The sequence below is a fragment of the Nymphaea colorata genome, chromosome 4 (assembly GCF_008831285.2).
Source record: "Nymphaea colorata isolate Beijing-Zhang1983 chromosome 4, ASM883128v2, whole genome shotgun sequence".
NCBI classification, from domain to species: domain Eukaryota; kingdom Viridiplantae; phylum Streptophyta; class Magnoliopsida; order Nymphaeales; family Nymphaeaceae; genus Nymphaea; species Nymphaea colorata.
In genome coordinates, this window is record NC_045141.1 from 23,140,843 (window position 1) to 23,157,950 (window position 17,108).

Consider the following 17,108-nt stretch of genomic DNA (forward strand, 5'->3'; position numbering starts at 1 on the left):
TTTAACTTCAAAGCAAGATGGGTGCCCACTACAACAACAAACATACAACCTTCAAATATAACCCTTGTCCTCTTTCATTGTTTATTTTTTATTACATAAGTCATTTCGTAAAGAAAGAGATGGAAACAATCGTCTTGGGATGACGTATTTATAGGAGCCAATATACACGTTTCGTTGCACGTCGCAACACACAATCTTGTTACAGTTAAAACGGACAACTCATAAAAGTTTAAATCTAATCATTATAAATATGAATATTGCAATCACAAGACACAAAGGGACTATGTAGGAAAGGAAAATTCATACAATCCTGAATTTTTTATTTTCCCACAAACATGCTTATCGTTTCAGAATTTAGGCTTTGTGCTTAACTTCACGTAGCAGTTTATATGTTTACATATAAGAGATGAGGGCGTGAAAGCATGTCTCACCCTCTGGACATGCGTCACGGCATTCACATAGCAGTTTATATGTTTAGGTATAGGAGGAGACAACATGAAAACCCGTCCCACCCTATGGACAGACACCCCAACATTCACATAGCACTAGCAGTTTATATGTCAAGTAGGTGAGGGCATGAAAGCCTGTCCAACCTATCCTATGGACATGTCTTTTCCTCCCTGGCTACTATGTGATAATTTCAAATTCAGTTTACTATTTATGTATAATGTGATTATACAAAAGATAAATTTACCGTTTATACTCACCAAGTTAAAGTTTCTGATGTGGCCAATGCTTGCTTGGGTTTATATACTTAAATTTCGGAACTGCCCAAATAAGTTGAAACGCCTGTTCTGAACAGTCATCTTCTGTAGTTCTGTTCCCGTTCATTCCAAGATTTCATAAGCCAGTCTATCGTAAAAGCCAAAACTTACCAGACCAACATGTGAGGGTCGCGTCTTTTGCCGAATCTCTTTCCTGTAAACTCCAAGTTAGAGATGCTAGAATGCAGGAAAGCAGTGGATGTCAACAAAGGGGCTGAATAACAAGAGGAAAAAAAGAAGGTAATTTAATATACGGTTTGCTTGAATTAAGATCTCATGAGTTGGGTAATGCAATCAGTTGGGTTGAGTGGCGTGTTGTAGCTATGTTCTTAGTTCGATTCTTAAAAGTACCATCTTAATGGTGTATTGAGAAATAGTGCCATTATCAAGTCAAGTGGAGGGGTTCTTGTCCCACTTCTTTTGTCTCTTTCCACTCCTCCAGGTGGACCAAAAATACGAAGGCAGGTGGACATTGAACCATTTTTGAAGATCAGGAAAAACATATCTCTTAAGTCAGAAGATGAAAAAATCTACAAGAGCAGAATAAGACCACTCATTTCATCATGCTCACGGCTCACCCTCTAAATAAAAGAAAGCCACACATAGGAGACTCCCACGCGTTGGAGAAAGAAAGCAATGAATTGTGGCGAGGGTTGGATGATGAAAATACTGAGATGTGTTTACATGTGAACCCTCCAAATTCAACAATGAATATAATAGTGGAGAAAATGATGAAATAGATAGCTGAAATACTGGAATAATAAAAGATAATTCAACAATGAAATTAAAAATGGAGAAAATAATTGCATTCCAGGGAGGAGGAAAGGCATTCTTATTTTTGACGGCCTTTTTAGATTTGTCTGCAAATTTTAAGGTAACATAACGTTTATCGAACAGAAAAATGTCGCTTTCACTCATCCGAAGATCCAGGAGACATATTTATACCGACGCCGTGCCGGCGTGCCCCCGATTTGATTCGGCACGGACACTGTGTTGACGGAAGAGGAGGTCTTGACAAAAGAAGGCCGTGCAAGGTGAGCCTGATTTGAATTCCGATCGGAAGATCTCAGGTTCAGGGTTTCTCGAATTCAGTGTTGGAGAAACCCTCTTCCCCCGCTGCAACGAGGATTTCTCTCTCCCTCTCTCTCTCCGCGCCTTGCCGGTAAGTCCGTATCTCTCTCTTAGCCGGCCTAGGATTTTGCCGGTCGAAACCCTCGGCTATCCGTCAGCGTTCCGTCACAGTCTCCATCTTCACCAGCCGAGGGTTTCACCCTTTCAACGCGCCTTCGTAACAAAGACGCTCTCCACTCGTAAAGCTTTTAACCGTCACTCTTTTTGTTTCCTTTCCATCTAAAAAGATTCAGTTAGAAAAATGAGAGAAAGTGCGGTGTTTATGACATTATGCCTTAAGCTAGGGGTATTTCAGTAAGAAGACTTCGGCTTAAGTCCAGCTCACCCAGCCGACGGTCTGGATACTCCACATCAAATCGGAGAAAGGAGGGCCACGAGGGACGAAGAGCAGGACGAGCAGGAGCTAGGGTTTCCGAGCCGACGATGGGTAAGCGATTCCCTCCCCCCTTCTCTCTTTCTCTTTCCGTTCTCCTTGGTTTCTCCATCGTAGATGAGAAGATCATCTGACCTTGGAGAAATGCATCCCTTTTCAGTGGACGGATTGCGGTTTTAAGTTTTCGATTCGTCCGTTGTCTTACAATTTTCTTGGAAACTACTGGTGGGATTGTCTTCGATATTATCCTCGTGATTTTTGCTTCTTGTTATATTTTTTCGTTGCTTGCTAGTTGTTTTGCACGACTTCTATTGTATATGTTGTCTGTATATGAATATTTGGTATTGTGCTATTAGTACATGAAGTTACATTCATAGTTCATATCGTTATCGGTTCCCTTTCCGCCGTATATAGGGTTTGGGATCTGCAGGTATCTGTTTTTTTGGGATTACTGTTAGAAAATTGTTGTTTGCTGGAGAAATGGTGAGGATGAATATACTCCATCGTATGGTTTGATTATAATGGACAGTCAGTAATGATTGATATATCTGAATGAAGTGTTGATATATCACTACGTAAACCTGTAATTGAATAATTTTAACTAAAAGTAAACCTGTAAAACGTCGTCGCGTTTCTGAAATTATAACCGGGGGCAACCTCGATGACAAAGCAGTGCACCGGGCTCAAGCAGACGGCCCACATCCGGTTCAAATCGGACGGACATCGTTCATCTAAAACCAAAACCCTGAAAAACCTAATAAAGCGTCGCGGGCGTCCGCCTCTTCCCCTCCGTTCAGGCACAGGAAGAGGCGGGGAGGTCTAGGCTTTCTGAGCTGACGATGGGTAAGCTCTCTGTCTCTCTGTCTCTCTCTCACACACATGGACGAGAATTGTCTCGATACCGTCCTTGTCTTCTTCATCGTGTTTGAGGACTTCTCATTTTGGAGAAATGCAATTCCTTGCTAGTCAATTATGATGGTTTTTTATGCGTTTGTTCTGTTTACTGACCGTCGTTCAGGGGGTGGGATGGGTGGCGGGAATGCTTGTGAAGTGTCTTCACCGAAGTCTGTTGTAGTTTCTGCTGCCTACCTTACCTCCTCTTTGATAAAGGTTTCCCACCATTTGTCTTGCATTCTCTTTTGTGATTGGTGGCCGTGGCGTTTCTTTCCTACTGTATCGATGCGTGATCTTACGATATGAGCTTGGGTTTGTGGTTCCATTGACCGCCGTAGTTTTCTGTGGGTTTGATGCATATTACCTTTTTATTTTCGGCTACATATGCTTGTTTTTAATGTGTTATTAGATTAAGATTTGGTTTTCTTTGTTCCCATGTGTAGAATTTCGTGGCAGTTTTGACTTGAAGTGTCATGCTTATTTGATTTTGATTTTTCATTTTATGATTTCCGTAAGACTGCTGTTGTTTGGCCAAGTAGCGATCTTTGAAAGCTGAGACGTGCACTGATATTCTAAATAGATGAAACAGCTGATTTGTCTTCTCTTTGTGGTTTTGTTGCTTTTAGATTATTTGTCCTTGTCCTGCTGTGCCGCTTGGGAACTCTTCAATGAGTTCTTAGTGATACATCTGCTGATTGTTCGATCTGCTTTTGGTGGATATTGTAACTTTGCATTCTGTATATATTTTCTTTAATACTTGCTGTGTGTATGTGCACACTGACACAAACATGTGTCTACTTGAAGATGTTGTTGCATAAGAAGCCTCAATAGGTGAAGCACTGAAACCTAATCAAGGTTTACGTTCTGTCGTTTTGCCCTCAATGGTTGCTATTAGTCTCTCGGTCTCGTTATTAATGGTGGATGATGTTATGTTATATTAAAACTACATTTTTGAAATTGAAAATAACTTGAATGAATTTAGGGTACCAATGCATTTTGAACTGGGTTGAGAACATTCTCATCATCTAACAAGTCGGGTCTCGTCTCCTTTTTCAATAATGGTTGAATTTTTTTTTGGTTGTCAAGAAGCAATGAGTAGGAATATATGTAGTCTTATAAGTATTATCTGACTGCACCAATCTATCTGTAGTTGTATTTGTTAGACAAAGGGTGAAGGATGAAATTTCAATTTTAATCTGCAAAATAATGAAATGACAGTTTCTACATTTGTTCAATTGGTTCTACCTTGGTCCGGACGGTAGGATCATTGGGTTTCAAGGAATGTAAACTCCATATTTATATATGAGGCTGAAGGGACAATAATATGTCATAGACTTGATTCAGGAGTTTAGTATCCTCATGATTCTGAAGTGACAATAATATGGCATTGACATAGATGATTCAGGAGTTCACTGTCCTCATTATTATGTTATGTTTAGGGGCTTACAAGTATGTCTCCGAGTTATGGAGGAAGAAGTAATCTGATGTCATGAGATTTTTGCAAAGGGTGAGGTGCTGGGAGTATCGCCAACAGCCTTCAATTATGCGATTAGGACATGAAGTTAGGTTCATAGTTCAAATCGTTATCGGTTCCCTTTCAACCTGTATATAGGGTTTGGGATCTGCAGGTATCGTTTGGGATTACTGTTAGAAAATTGTTGTTTGCTGGAGAAATGGTGAGGATGAATATATTTCATCGTATGGTTTGATTATAACAGATTGGAACGAAGTGTTGATATATCACTACTTAAACCTGTAAGTGAATAATTTTAACTAAAAGTAAAAATGCCGGGAAAAGATGCAAATGTTAAGAGGAAATAATGTTACATTGGTGTGGTATCCAAAACCATGCGTGGCTAGTCATATTGGATAATATGAGATCGGAGAAACAAAATGCAGACCGTAACATCAGCCTTCGATTATATTATTAGACTTTTAAATCCAATATAATGTCGAGAAAAATGTTATGTTATCACTCAACAGGCTGATCTGGTCTTTCGCATGGAGTTATCAAAATTTATTTAGATTTTAGAGTTTAGACTTGTTTCAAACATTTTTTTCTTTTAAACTGAAGAGATTGTTGTGTCAATGAAAAAAATGCCCAAATGATGCTCAATTGAGATGAAAGCTGAGACTTTACGGCAGTATTAGGTTATGTATGGCTGTTGATTTATATCCTCTTTTAAGTCCTAATCAGTAGGAAACTGTTTCTTGATATAACTGCTGATTGTTTGGTCTTTTGTTGGTGATGTACATTGGGGTGCTTGAGTGTGGATTTTGTATAATGTGCAGAGTGAACTTGGTCATGTTTTTAATTGGGCTGAATTCTGAGTCCATTCTGATCTCTGATGAAATTTCTATCAACATGTGAATTGAGCTCCTTTTTCCAAGGATTCTTCCCAAGTAGTTACCAAGCAAAGAATGTTTGTGTTAAAATTTTTAAAGAAGAAAATGATAGCAAGGATTTTGAGTATCCTAGACACTACCCAATTGTTTGATGGAAATGGGACACCGCCCCACCAAAAAAGATTGAGCAGGGGCTGAACTTCCTCTTAGTTTCTAAAGGAATAAAATGAAAATTTACAATCTATTAGACTCATTACGTATTCTACTTATGAACCTGTTTAGGAAATGAATTACTTGACTTGTGGTATATTCAGGAACCTACAAGTATGTCATAGAATTGTGGAGGAAGAGTGCTGACAAGGCTCGCCATTTAGGCTACAAAGCCACACAGGTAATTTTCTTATTATTTACTGCTGTGCAGTTTCAACATTACTTTTTTCAGATGTTGCAGTATGAAAACCTGTTTGAAATTTAGTGTTTTTCCACTTAATTTCTATATTGCACTTGTGATTCAGACTAGTATTACTACCTCTACTTTGTTTTATTGACTATTGCTCGTGAATTGTGATTGAGGCGGCATTTGGAAGGCCTTGTGATCATTGGATTTCCTTGAGCTTTTAGAAAGAAAAAAAAATGTCCTTTCGAAAGTTGAAGCTTCTTACAAGCCTGATCCTGTCATCACCAATCTCAGTTTTGATTCCCTGTTCATTTTTGTGAATGCCGATGCTGCCTGATTGAGCAAGCATTGTAAGAATTTGCCCATTTCTCTGCTGTTTCCTATCTTTTCTGATTGAGGTTCTTGATTGCTCTGTATGTTAATAATTGGCAATGTTTCTATAGCTGCTGCTACTCTCTTGGGGACATTGATTTGTTTTTTAATGCATATTTCATTTTGGATTTCTACCAGTGATTACAGAAAAAGAAAAGTTGAAAGGGGATGCAAAAAATATAATATTCATTTTCTAAAAAATTCTGCAGTATCTCTTAATCATAGTCCCACATACTGAACTCAGTTATACATTGGCGAGCCAGAATTTCATACCAAATCTCAGAAAATGTAGGTAAAAAGTTTAAATATGAAAAAATTGCAAAACATACTTGATCAGTGGGCTATTATGCACTCTTTCAAAGATGGTTGCTTCGTTTCAAACCTCCTGTTTGTCTCTGCGCCTTACCTCCTTTATCTCCTTTATCACTGGGCAATCATTTTGGGGCCTTAGCTGATGATATGTGCTGCTTCCCTCTTGATGATGAAGCTTATCCCTGTCTATGAGCGATAATAAAAAAAAAATAATGAGAAGAAATAAGGAACACTGTTTCTATTATATAAGAAAGAAACCAGAAAGTAATAAGCAAGTTATGAAAACAGTTTACAAAAGGCTGTTACATTTTCCCTTTGATATTGTTTTAGGAAAATCTCACTTTGATATTGCGATATTTTCAAAATATCACTTATCTGTGGCACACTCTTAGCTTGACATTTCATTACCTTGAGGCTTTGCTAATTTATTATATTTCTGATTTAGTGGAATCAACTATTATTGTTTTGCTATTTCGTTGGTGAATAAATAGTAGTCGAGTTAATTTATATTTCAATCTGCAAAAGCAAGTGTATTTTGCTCAGCATTGGCAACATATGGAAGGGAAGCAGAGTCAATTTCCAAGCATATCATACCAGTTTTAGTTTCATCTAGTCCCATAACAAATTAGAGCTCTCTATGCAACACCTTTTTTGTTTATTTGGTTTATGTCCTTGAAATGCATGCCTCACATGGCAATTTCTTTGTTCACCTTTTTGAGTGTACAAACTTTGCATTATTGGACAGAAACAACTATAGTATCCAATTGTTTCTAGTCTGCATGTTTCTTGCTGGCTATATGTAGAGGTTTGTTTTCAGTTTGTCAAAGATTTTGTATATGATGTGAATGCAGTCAACTGTGTATTCTACTTAGAGATTTATGAAAATGTTAAATAACAGGATGGATGTGCTCTCTATTCTGGTGTCAGTTATGTTGGTAGTTTGGTCATAGAAAGCCACTGCCAGCTTTTGTCCAAGCTCTATGGGACAAAAAATTTTAATCATTGTGACGGCCTTGCCTTTTTTTGTTTTCCGTTTGTTCAAACTCTGAAAAAAGGTATTAATTCCTGTTTTCTTTTGTACGTTTTGTACCTATAAGCTTGAGTTTTTACCTTCTTTGAGTCTACCAAACTTGGGTGCTTCCACAGGAATTAGGGAATCAGTGTCCATATTTATTACAGAAATGGTGATGTGGTTCCTTCTTTTGCAGGCTCATCCAGTTCCTTCATCTTTTGTGTTGAAGCAAGAGCATGGTGATGCTTGGTCTGCTGGTTCAAAGTCTCTAAGGGCATTGGCTTTTCTTGGTGCGGGAATTTCAGGAATTCTAAGTTTTGCAAACTTGGCTACCGCTGATGAGGCAGAACATGGCTTGGAATGCCCAAGTTATCCTTGGCCCCACAAGGGGATACTTAGTTCCTATGACCATGCATCGTAAGAAGATGCTTAATCTTTGTATATTCTGTTATACCTTAGGAAAGAAAATGAAGAAACCTTTCTTGTTAAATATACAATTTAAGTTTATCAAGGTCCATGCATTATCAATTTTCCGTAAGTGCAAGGTCATGCAATTTTGATGCTTGGAAATGCTTGGACATTTTTTTGCTTCCTGTTTCTTTAACTTGATGTTAGATAACTCTTCCTATCCATTTGCTTTTCAGGATATTTATTTGTAGGTTTAGCAGTCTTATGAATATGCTTGTAGAATATTTATGTTGCCTGTAACACACAAATGTAGGATTCGTCGAGGTCACCAAGTTTATCAGCAAGTTTGTGCATCCTGTCATTCAATGTCTCTGGTTTCATATCGCGACCTTGTTGGTGTGGCATATACTGAAGAGGAAACAAAGGCGATGGCGGCTGAGATTGAGGTTGTTGATGGTCCCAATGATGAAGGTGAAATGTTTACCCGACCTGGGAAGTTAAGTGATCGTTTCCCCCAGCCATATGCTAATGAACAAGCTGCAAGGTTTGCTAATGGTGGGGCCTATCCCCCAGATTTGAGTCTTATTACAAAGGTGCAATTCTCATTATGATGCTTGAAGAGCCTTCTGGGTTTTCCTTCAATCTCAAATCTCTCTTACTGTGTTACCTCTTCTCGTTTTCTTGGGTGTTGTGCAGGCTCGGCACAATGGTCAGAACTATGTTTTTGCCCTTCTCACTGGCTATCGTGAGCCACCAGCTGGCATATCGGTAACTAACTAACTCTCTTGCTCATAAGTTGTGTTGTTTATGCTTTTTCTATATTTTCCTTGGTGATGATATCTATAATGGAATTACAGATTCGAGAGGGGCTACATTACAATCCTTATTTCCCAGGTGGTGCCATAGCCATGCCACAAATGCTCATTGATGGTGCAGTTGAATATGAAGATGGTACACCTGCAACAGAAGCACAGGTAATATTATTTATGTTTTACCCAAATTTTCTAGTTTTCTGCTTTCCTGAGAGGAATATAGAATATTGAATGTTTCTTTGGTTGACATGTTGATCATGACTGTCAAATATGGCCGGCCTTGTTGCTGTCTACTGTAAAGAGAATTGTGTATGGAATTGATAGATGTTTCACTAGTAAGGGCCTTAATTGACCAAAAACTGCACTCTGTACTTTAAGCAATAATAAGATTAGCAGAATTAGCGGAGGTGGGATGTTTGATTCAGAACTTGGAATATGATAGAGAGAGAGAGGGAGAGAGAGAGAAAGAGTGAATGCAAATGTGTGAAATTGCATACTTCCATGTATAGTAGCTGCCATTTTCTATCTTAGCACTGCTCAGAGTATCTGCAATTGACATTTGAATGATGAATTCTGAACACTAACTCAACGAGTGATTCTCAGATGGGGAAGGATGTGGTCACATTCTTAGCATGGGCAGCAGAGCCTGAGATGGAGGAGCGGAAACTGGTAAAGTTGTTTTGGCTTAGCAGTAATTTCGTTTGATTTTTATTATCTTTCATTTGCTTGATGGATGTGCAGCTTGATTTCTGGTTATGATATTTCTTCATGCAGATGGGTTTCAAGTGGATATTTGTTCTCTCGCTTGCTCTTCTTCAGGCTGGTTATTACCGCCGGCTAAGATGGTCTGTACTCAAGTCACGCAAGCTTATCGTCGATGTTGTTAACTGATCTCATTCTTGGAGGATTCTTGAATATTTTCAATCGGCAATAATGTGCACCCTTGGTCTGGTAAAGCACACATTGCTACTGTTAATGTTATATCTCTGTTTTGCTGGCAACTTTTGCTACATTTGTGCAGTCTGCCTTCTGAAACTGTTAAAACCAGTATTCTAGAATGCCAATGGGCAGGATCCAGTTTTTCTATGGAATAATGTAGCTTATTTTCAATTTTTGTCTCCAAAAGAATAAAATTTATGAAGACAGGTCTTACCATATTTGCTGCTCTGCATACTGCCGTCTGGGTGCTTGAGATGATGCTGGATATAAAAACATTCCGCTTAGTTTTTTGTTTCTTTCGATAATTAGAGAATCATCCTTCGGGCAGTAAACCTGGCTTCTTTGGTTTAAACTGCTGCACCTTTGGTCAACTTCCCAACAGTGTAAAAATTTGAACTGAAGGCCCCATCTACCCGAGAACCTTTACCCAGACAAGCACTACCTTCTGCCTCGCAAGGCCCCATCTACTTTGGTTATTGATTTAATGTCAATCCCAGTGTTTAACTGTTGATGCTGAAATTACCACCGAAGGTCCGAATCGCGGTGGTTACTCAGCGAGTTATCCGACATCACATAACCTCTTAATTACGCATGTTATACAGGGTCTAATTTGTGGCGTCAAGGCTCTTTTGGCAACAGCAACAAGTGGTTTCACGAATCTGTTCTAAAAGTTGGGGCAAATTGGTGGAACATTGTAACAATGCTTTTTAACTTTTACTCACGTTTTGGAGTAGGTTCATGGAACGGTAACAACAGTTGCCAAACAGACTGACCTTAAAACTCCCTCCTTTCTTTAGGGCCAGTGCTTTTGTTATTTGGCCTGCGGGCTGTGGTATGGAATTCTTAAATATGTACGTATAAGAATCCTGTAAGCTCATGCCAGTTTCACGAAAGTTATTCGATAGTTTGAGCCAAGGCGGTGATCGTACTAGCGTGCTATAAATTTCAGGGTCGGTTTTAGTTTCACTTGTTTTAAAACGAAATTGCACGTCAAAGTCCAGCAGCATCTCTAATTGAAATCACTTGTGAAGTGATCGTGTATAGCAAAAACCTCTTAACTTGTTGGAGGTCTCCAAATTGTAATATTTCAACTACTGAGCTTGCAGGTTGTCGTATTAAAGTGAATTTTATGTCTCCACCGGCAGTACGTCTGGTTCATTTCTAAATTGCAGATTCAAGGCTAACAATACAAAACCAAGATCATGGCGTCAATGCTCATGCCGTTGAAAATTCTTCAAATGAAAATGTTCTTGCGTGAAGATCATAGTCATGTTTAACCTTCGTTGGTTTTCACTCTTTCACGAGTCAAGCCAATGGATGTGTCAGCTGGGTTTGGTAAGGTACACTCAAAGAGCTTTACAACCGATTCTTTCTGTCAATGCAAAGTATTGGGTGTTGCTCTCGTGAATGGTTTATGACCATTTTGAAAACTGAGGTATTCTCCAAATGATACGGTATGTAAGCGGCATACCCAAGTATTGAGCACTGGTGTAAATGAATTGGTCATGGTCTTATTTATGTTGGGCAGAGTTACCCCGAAAAAACCGAACTCGTCACCAGGGCCTAGAGCTGCTTCAAGACGAAATGAAACCGATGACCAAACTTTCACCAGTCCAACTAGTTATGCTATGCCCTTCAAGACATTGTATACTATTGATTGCCGGATTTCACAACTTTTTTGGGTGCAAGCTGGTATCAGCTACTATATACCATTTTTTCAGGTACTTTTTCAGATCAGACCACCAGATTTAGTACAAGAATCAGATTCAATGCTCGAACCTAGGAGAGTGCTTTGTCAAAAACAGGGTTGAATCTAGGTCTGAGTCTCGCCACCTAAAAGAGGGTTGAATCTAGGGCAAAGTCCGGTACGTTGATGATGCATGTGCTTAAAGGGTGGTGGATTATAACATGCCTGTTTTAGGTTTATATTTGTCATGGTCAAAAAAAGTTTATAAATCTGAGTGTCGTTCTACTGGTGGTTAAGGTGAATTATAAGCGAGGGCTGCATGGTCACTCACGGTGACCGGTTTGTGGACGTCATTGAGTTGAGAATCTTGAGATCCTTGGGGAACTTGAGACCGATCGAGGCGTTAACTTTACTGGAAAGGTAGATGGTTTTTACTAATGAATGGAAAATGAATGTAGGTAGACAAACATGATTACGATTAGAAAGTAATCTTATATATCAAAACTAACATTAAAAGTAGGAAAAACATATAAGTTTAAATTATTGAACATTTCAAAAAGTATGAAATAAAAGGAAGCCTTAAAAATTCAAAAATATGAAAATCAATAACAGTGTAGAAGTTTCAATCAACTAAAGTTCATAATTAATAAAAATGTGTTAAAAAAGTCGATTACAAATTGAGTTGATTTACCTAGTGCAACTCTTTCCGATAAATTCGATTCCAATCAGGCGGTGCTATTCAAATTTAAGATATCTCTGGTATATGCAAGAACTTATTATTTTTGTGCTCTTAAAAGTTTAAAATTTGAAGATGTCACGATGGGTTTCGTGTGGATTTCTGATGTAGTTACTGCCTAAGCTGTCCTGGGTTCGAGCTTTCTCAAAGAAAACTTATAAAAAGTCATCGCGTTTCTGAAATTACAATTGAGTAAGGGGGCGATCTCGATAAGAAAGCACCGGGCTCAAGCAGACGGCCCAGATCCTCCGGGTCAAATCGGACGGACATCGTTCATCTAAACCCAAAACCCTGAAAAACCTAATAAAGCGTCGCGGGCGTCCGCCTCTTCCCCTCCGTTTAGGCACAGGAAGAGGCGGGGAGGTCTAGGGTTTCTGAGCCGACGATGGGTAAGCTCCTTCTCTCTCACATGGACGAGAATTGTCTCGATACCGCCCTCGTCTTCTTCATCGTGTTCGAGGACTTCTCATTTTGGAGAAATGCAATTCCTTGCTAGTCAAGCATGATGGTTTTTATGTGTTTTTTCTGTTTACTGACCGTCGTTAAGGAGGTGGGATGGGTGGCGGGAATGCTTGTGAAGTGTCTTCGCAGAAGTCTGTTGTAGTTTCTGCTGCCTACCTTATCTCTTCTTTGATAAAGGTTTCCCACCATTTGTCTTACATTCTCTTTTGTGATTGGTGGCCGTGGCTTTTTTTTCCCTACTGTACCGATGCGTGATCTTACAATATGAGCTTGGGTTTGTGGCTCCATTCACCGCCGTAGTTTTCCGTGGGTTTGATGCATATTACCTTTTCATTTATATGCTTGTTTTTAATGTGTTATTAGATTAATATTTGGTTTTCTTTGTTCCTGTGTGTAGAATTTCGTGGCAGTTTTGACTTGAAGTTATGCTTATTCGATTTTGATTTTGATTTTATGATTTCCGTAAGACTGCAGCCGTTTTGCCAAGTAGCCATCTTTGGAACCTGAGACGTGCACTGATATTCTAAATAGATGAAACAGCTGATTTATCTTCCCTTCGTGGTTTTGTTGAGTTTAGACTATTTGTCCTTGTCCTGCTGTGTCGCTTGGGAACTCTTCAATGAGTTCTTAGTGATACATCTGCTGATTGTTCGATCCGCATTTGGTGGATGTTGTTACTTTGCGTTCTGTATATGTTTTCTTTAATACTTGCTGTGTGTATGTGCACACTGACACAAACGTGCGTCTACTTAAAGAGGTTGTTGCATAAGAAGTCTCAATAGGTGAAGCACATTTTGCCCTCAATGGTTGCTATTAGTCTCTCGGTCTCGTTATTAATGGTGGATGGCGTTATATTATATTAAAATTGCATTTTTCAGATTGAAAATAACCTGAATGAATTTGTGGTACCAATGCATTTTGAACTGGGTTGAGAACATTCGCATCTAACAAGTCGGGTCTCGTCTCCTTTTTGAATCATGATTGAATTTTTTTGGTTGTCAGGAAGCAATATGAGTAGGAATATATGTAGTCTTATAAGCATTATCTAAGATTCTAACTGCACCAATCTATCTGTAGATGTGCTTGTCAGACAAAGGGTGAAGAATGAAATTTCCATTTTAATATGCAAAATGATGAAATGACAGTTTCTACATTTGTTCAATTGGTTCTACTTTGGTCCGAACGGTAGGATTATTGGGTTTCAAGGAATGGAAACTCCATATTTATATATGAGGCTGAAGGGACAATATCACAATAATATGTCATAGACTTGATTTAGGAGTTTAGTATCCTCTTGATTCTGAAGTGACAATAATATGGCATTGACATTGTTGATTCAGGAGTTCACTTTCCTCATTATTATGTTATGTTTAGGGGCTTACAAGTATGTCTCCGAGTTATGGAGGAAGAAGCAATCTGATGTCATGAGATTTTTGCAAAGGGTGAGGTGCTGGGAGTATCGCCAACAGCCTTCAATTGTTCGTCTCACTCGCCCAACCCGTCCAGACAAGGCTCGCCGTTTAGGCTTTAAAGCCAAACAGGTAATTTGTTTCTTTTTGCTCATATAGCTCTAGTCTCCTCACTATTTAGCATGTTGCTTAGTGCTTACTGCAATATGTACAACAACTTCTTGATCGTTATTAATTTGTTGCATTCAATTAAGCTTCTGATCAATCCTTTTCTTTTCAAGGATTAGAACCTTTTACTTTGTTAATTTGGTTGTAAGTTAAGCTTGATTGTTAACCCATGGACTAATGGACCTACTCAAGTCGTTGACTAAGTGAACAATCAGGAGAGTACACAAAATCGGTTGAGCTCAAATTTATAGACTTGTGAGTCAAATTGGTCAACTGGTCATGGACTACTACTAATCAGTTACCGAGTAGTTAGTCCTTATTTTAGGTATGCTTTTCCTTTGCATTTCTTTGGAAAAACATTGGACAATATTGTTGCCTTCTTTGTGTCTTTTAGTGTCTTCCCTCTGTTTATGATGTTTTCTTTACAGAGAGAGTGCCTCTTTTCTCTTCCATGCTTTTTATCTGCTACTTTTTATAGGGAAAACTATATGCTTGTGTGATTTACTTGATTCATAGTGGTATTTTTGTTCATTTTAATTTTGATGACCGCCTTGGGCCAAGTAGTCCCTTTTTTAATGAACTTGACCTACTTGTTTATGCTTTTCTCTCCTAACTACCTTTGACCAATGACATTGGCAACGACTCATGATTCTTGGAATTTTGTCAGTTCTGTGATTGAAACTCACATATCACAGTAGCCTGTCGATTTTATTGGAATATGACAACATGCAACTAAGGGTTATGACTAATTTGGTTATGCTTTTTCACCACGACTATCCCTTTTAAATGCCATTACTGTTTCCCTTGTTTGTATGTTTGATTTGTTCATATTTGAGCTTGGCAATGCCTGCTTTTGTATAATGCTTTTCTGTGTTGTTTGTTCAGGGATATGTTGTGTATAGAGTTCGAGTTAGACGTGGTGGGCGGAAGAGGCCTGTGCCGAAGGGCATTGTCTATGGTAAGCCTACAAATCAGGGTATTACACAACTTAAGTTCCAGCGCAACAAAAGGTCAGTTGCTGAAGAAAGAGCTGGTCGCAAGTTGGGTGGGTTGAAGGTGCTGAACTCGTATTGGGTAAATCAGGTGAGGGAGCACCACTATTGATTGGACGCTTGAAACCATTTTTATTAACTGCTTTATGTTATGTTTGCGTGTTTTGCTAATATTTAATTTGGAAGTTTGAGATGCTCAAACATTGTCTGAAGTTGGGGGTTTTTATAACTTTATTCAAATAGTTGCATGAACAACTTTCTTCTGTTCACTGAATCTTATTACAATTGCGTTGTGAAATTGTTTGCTGGCACAAGTTGGATAGTCTCTCCCTGCCTTGTGCCAGTGAGATTGTAACTGGTCATCTGAGGTTTGTTTTTGGTCTTGCAGTTTATTGTTTGTTTGTCATCTTGTTCAAATTTTCTATAATAGCTGGAGAATTTTCCTTTTTCCTGTATACAGGATTCGACATACAAATATTACGAGATAATCCTGGTTGATGCCGCCCATTCTGCTATCCGCAATGATCCCAGAATCAACTGGATCTGCAAGCCCGTGCACAAGCACAGAGAGCTTCGTGGATTGACATCAGCAGGAAAGAAGTACAGGGGTCTTCGGGGCAAAGGTCACCTGCACCACAAAGCTCGACCTTCCCGGAGGGCAACATGGAAGAGGAACCAGACCCTGTCTCTTCGTCGCTACCGTTGATTTGTTCCTCATTCTGGTTCATCCAGTGCTTCATTTTTGGTGTATTGGACTTTTTTGGCTGTCGGAATTTTTATGATTTGGTGATCATGGAACCCGAATTTCTTAATGCTTTAAGTTTAGGCACATGCCTTGAACAATTTGAATTGACGTACCTTTTTTTAAAATTATGTCCAATCATTTTGATATGGTACCCAATTAATCTCGTCCATTCTCTTCTCTCTGGTTTCTCCTGTATTTTTTTTTTTTGCAGGCGGTCCGATGCCTGCCCATGTCGTGCGATGTTCCTTTGTTTATTGTTTCCTGTCTACCAAATGGGCGATGGATGGGTGAAGCAATGCTACAAACAGACTATGCCAGCACAAATGCCTCCTCCGTATTAACGTATACATTACTTGCGGTGAACGATGTTGAATCAGATAGACAAAGTTTAATATACATGGCACGTATTTTACACCTACCAATTGGTGCGTCTAGCCGCCTAGACCTCCGTAGTATAGTATGTCGAGTGGCGGATTGTGCGATACTAATGAAAAGAAAATTGAATGGAGGTGGTTTGAGGTTTCACCTTTCTAATAGGAAATCATATGACATTGAAAAACTTTCTATGAAATACTTTTTTTGGACTTTAATCGTCTAAGCTGATTTGATTGCTTGGTAATTCTGATGTTTGGTTTTGATGAACCGAAAGTTCTAATCGTGATTTATTGCACACGAAATCGTTTAATTGAACTGAACATTTCATTTCTCTAAGAAGTTTTATATGGGACTACTAAGTCCTTAGCCTTCTTCTTAGGGGGGGCTGTAAAACCCTCCACTAGGTCTTCCCTCGTTTTAGAGAGTCAGCCCAGACTTAACTTGCAAAAGGAGGTGCGCCCAATGAAAATCAAGCTACGTTTGCCTTTTCTTCTTTGGGTACTGCCATGGTATTAAGGTCACTTTCTTCCTCTATTGCCTAACCCAACGTCGCTTCGTCTACTGTCTGACTGGTTTATAACCAATGCGAACGCATCTACATGAGGCATGATGAAATTGGCTGTGATGCGGACGACTAGATTATGTTGATTGGCTTTCAAATCTTACTTTTCACTATTTGGATATAAAAAGCAGCCATTCATCCCTTGGGTGGTTAGCACATCAAAGTTCATAAATTAGAACCCTAGGAGTTCAAATTCTATGGTTGTTTGGAAT

The 17,108-nt window shown here is 38.9% G+C and overlaps 2 protein-coding genes across 3 annotated transcripts; both read left to right on the plus strand.

Moving 5' to 3' along the window:
- The first annotated feature begins 2,196 nt into the window (after nt 1–2,196).
- On the plus strand, nt 2,197–9,978 carry LOC116253712 (cytochrome c1-2, heme protein, mitochondrial). The gene is made up of 8 exons (XM_031628682.2): nt 2,197–2,322; nt 5,823–5,899; nt 7,798–8,018; nt 8,323–8,602; nt 8,706–8,777; nt 8,867–8,983; nt 9,425–9,490; nt 9,596–9,978. Exons 1-8 carry the CDS (start codon nt 2,319–2,321, stop codon nt 9,710–9,712), a joined length of 954 nt encoding a protein of 317 aa, XP_031484542.1. The 5' UTR covers nt 2,197–2,318; the 3' UTR covers nt 9,713–9,978.
- On the plus strand, nt 2,301–16,119 carry LOC116253723 (60S ribosomal protein L15). Of its 2 annotated transcripts, none has more exons than XM_050077577.1 (4): nt 2,301–2,322; nt 14,020–14,186; nt 15,108–15,305; nt 15,675–16,119. In XM_050077577.1, the coding sequence occupies exons 1-4, from the start codon at nt 2,319–2,321 to the stop codon at nt 15,918–15,920; spliced, it is 615 nt and encodes a 204-aa protein (XP_049933534.1). In that variant the 5' UTR covers nt 2,301–2,318; the 3' UTR covers nt 15,921–16,119. The 2 variants fall into 2 exon arrangements, with proteins under 2 accessions (XP_049933534.1, XP_031484558.1); XM_031628698.2 differs by lacking the exon at nt 2,301–2,322 and adding an exon at nt 12,428–12,572.
- The last annotated feature ends 989 nt before the right edge of the window (nt 16,120–17,108 follow it).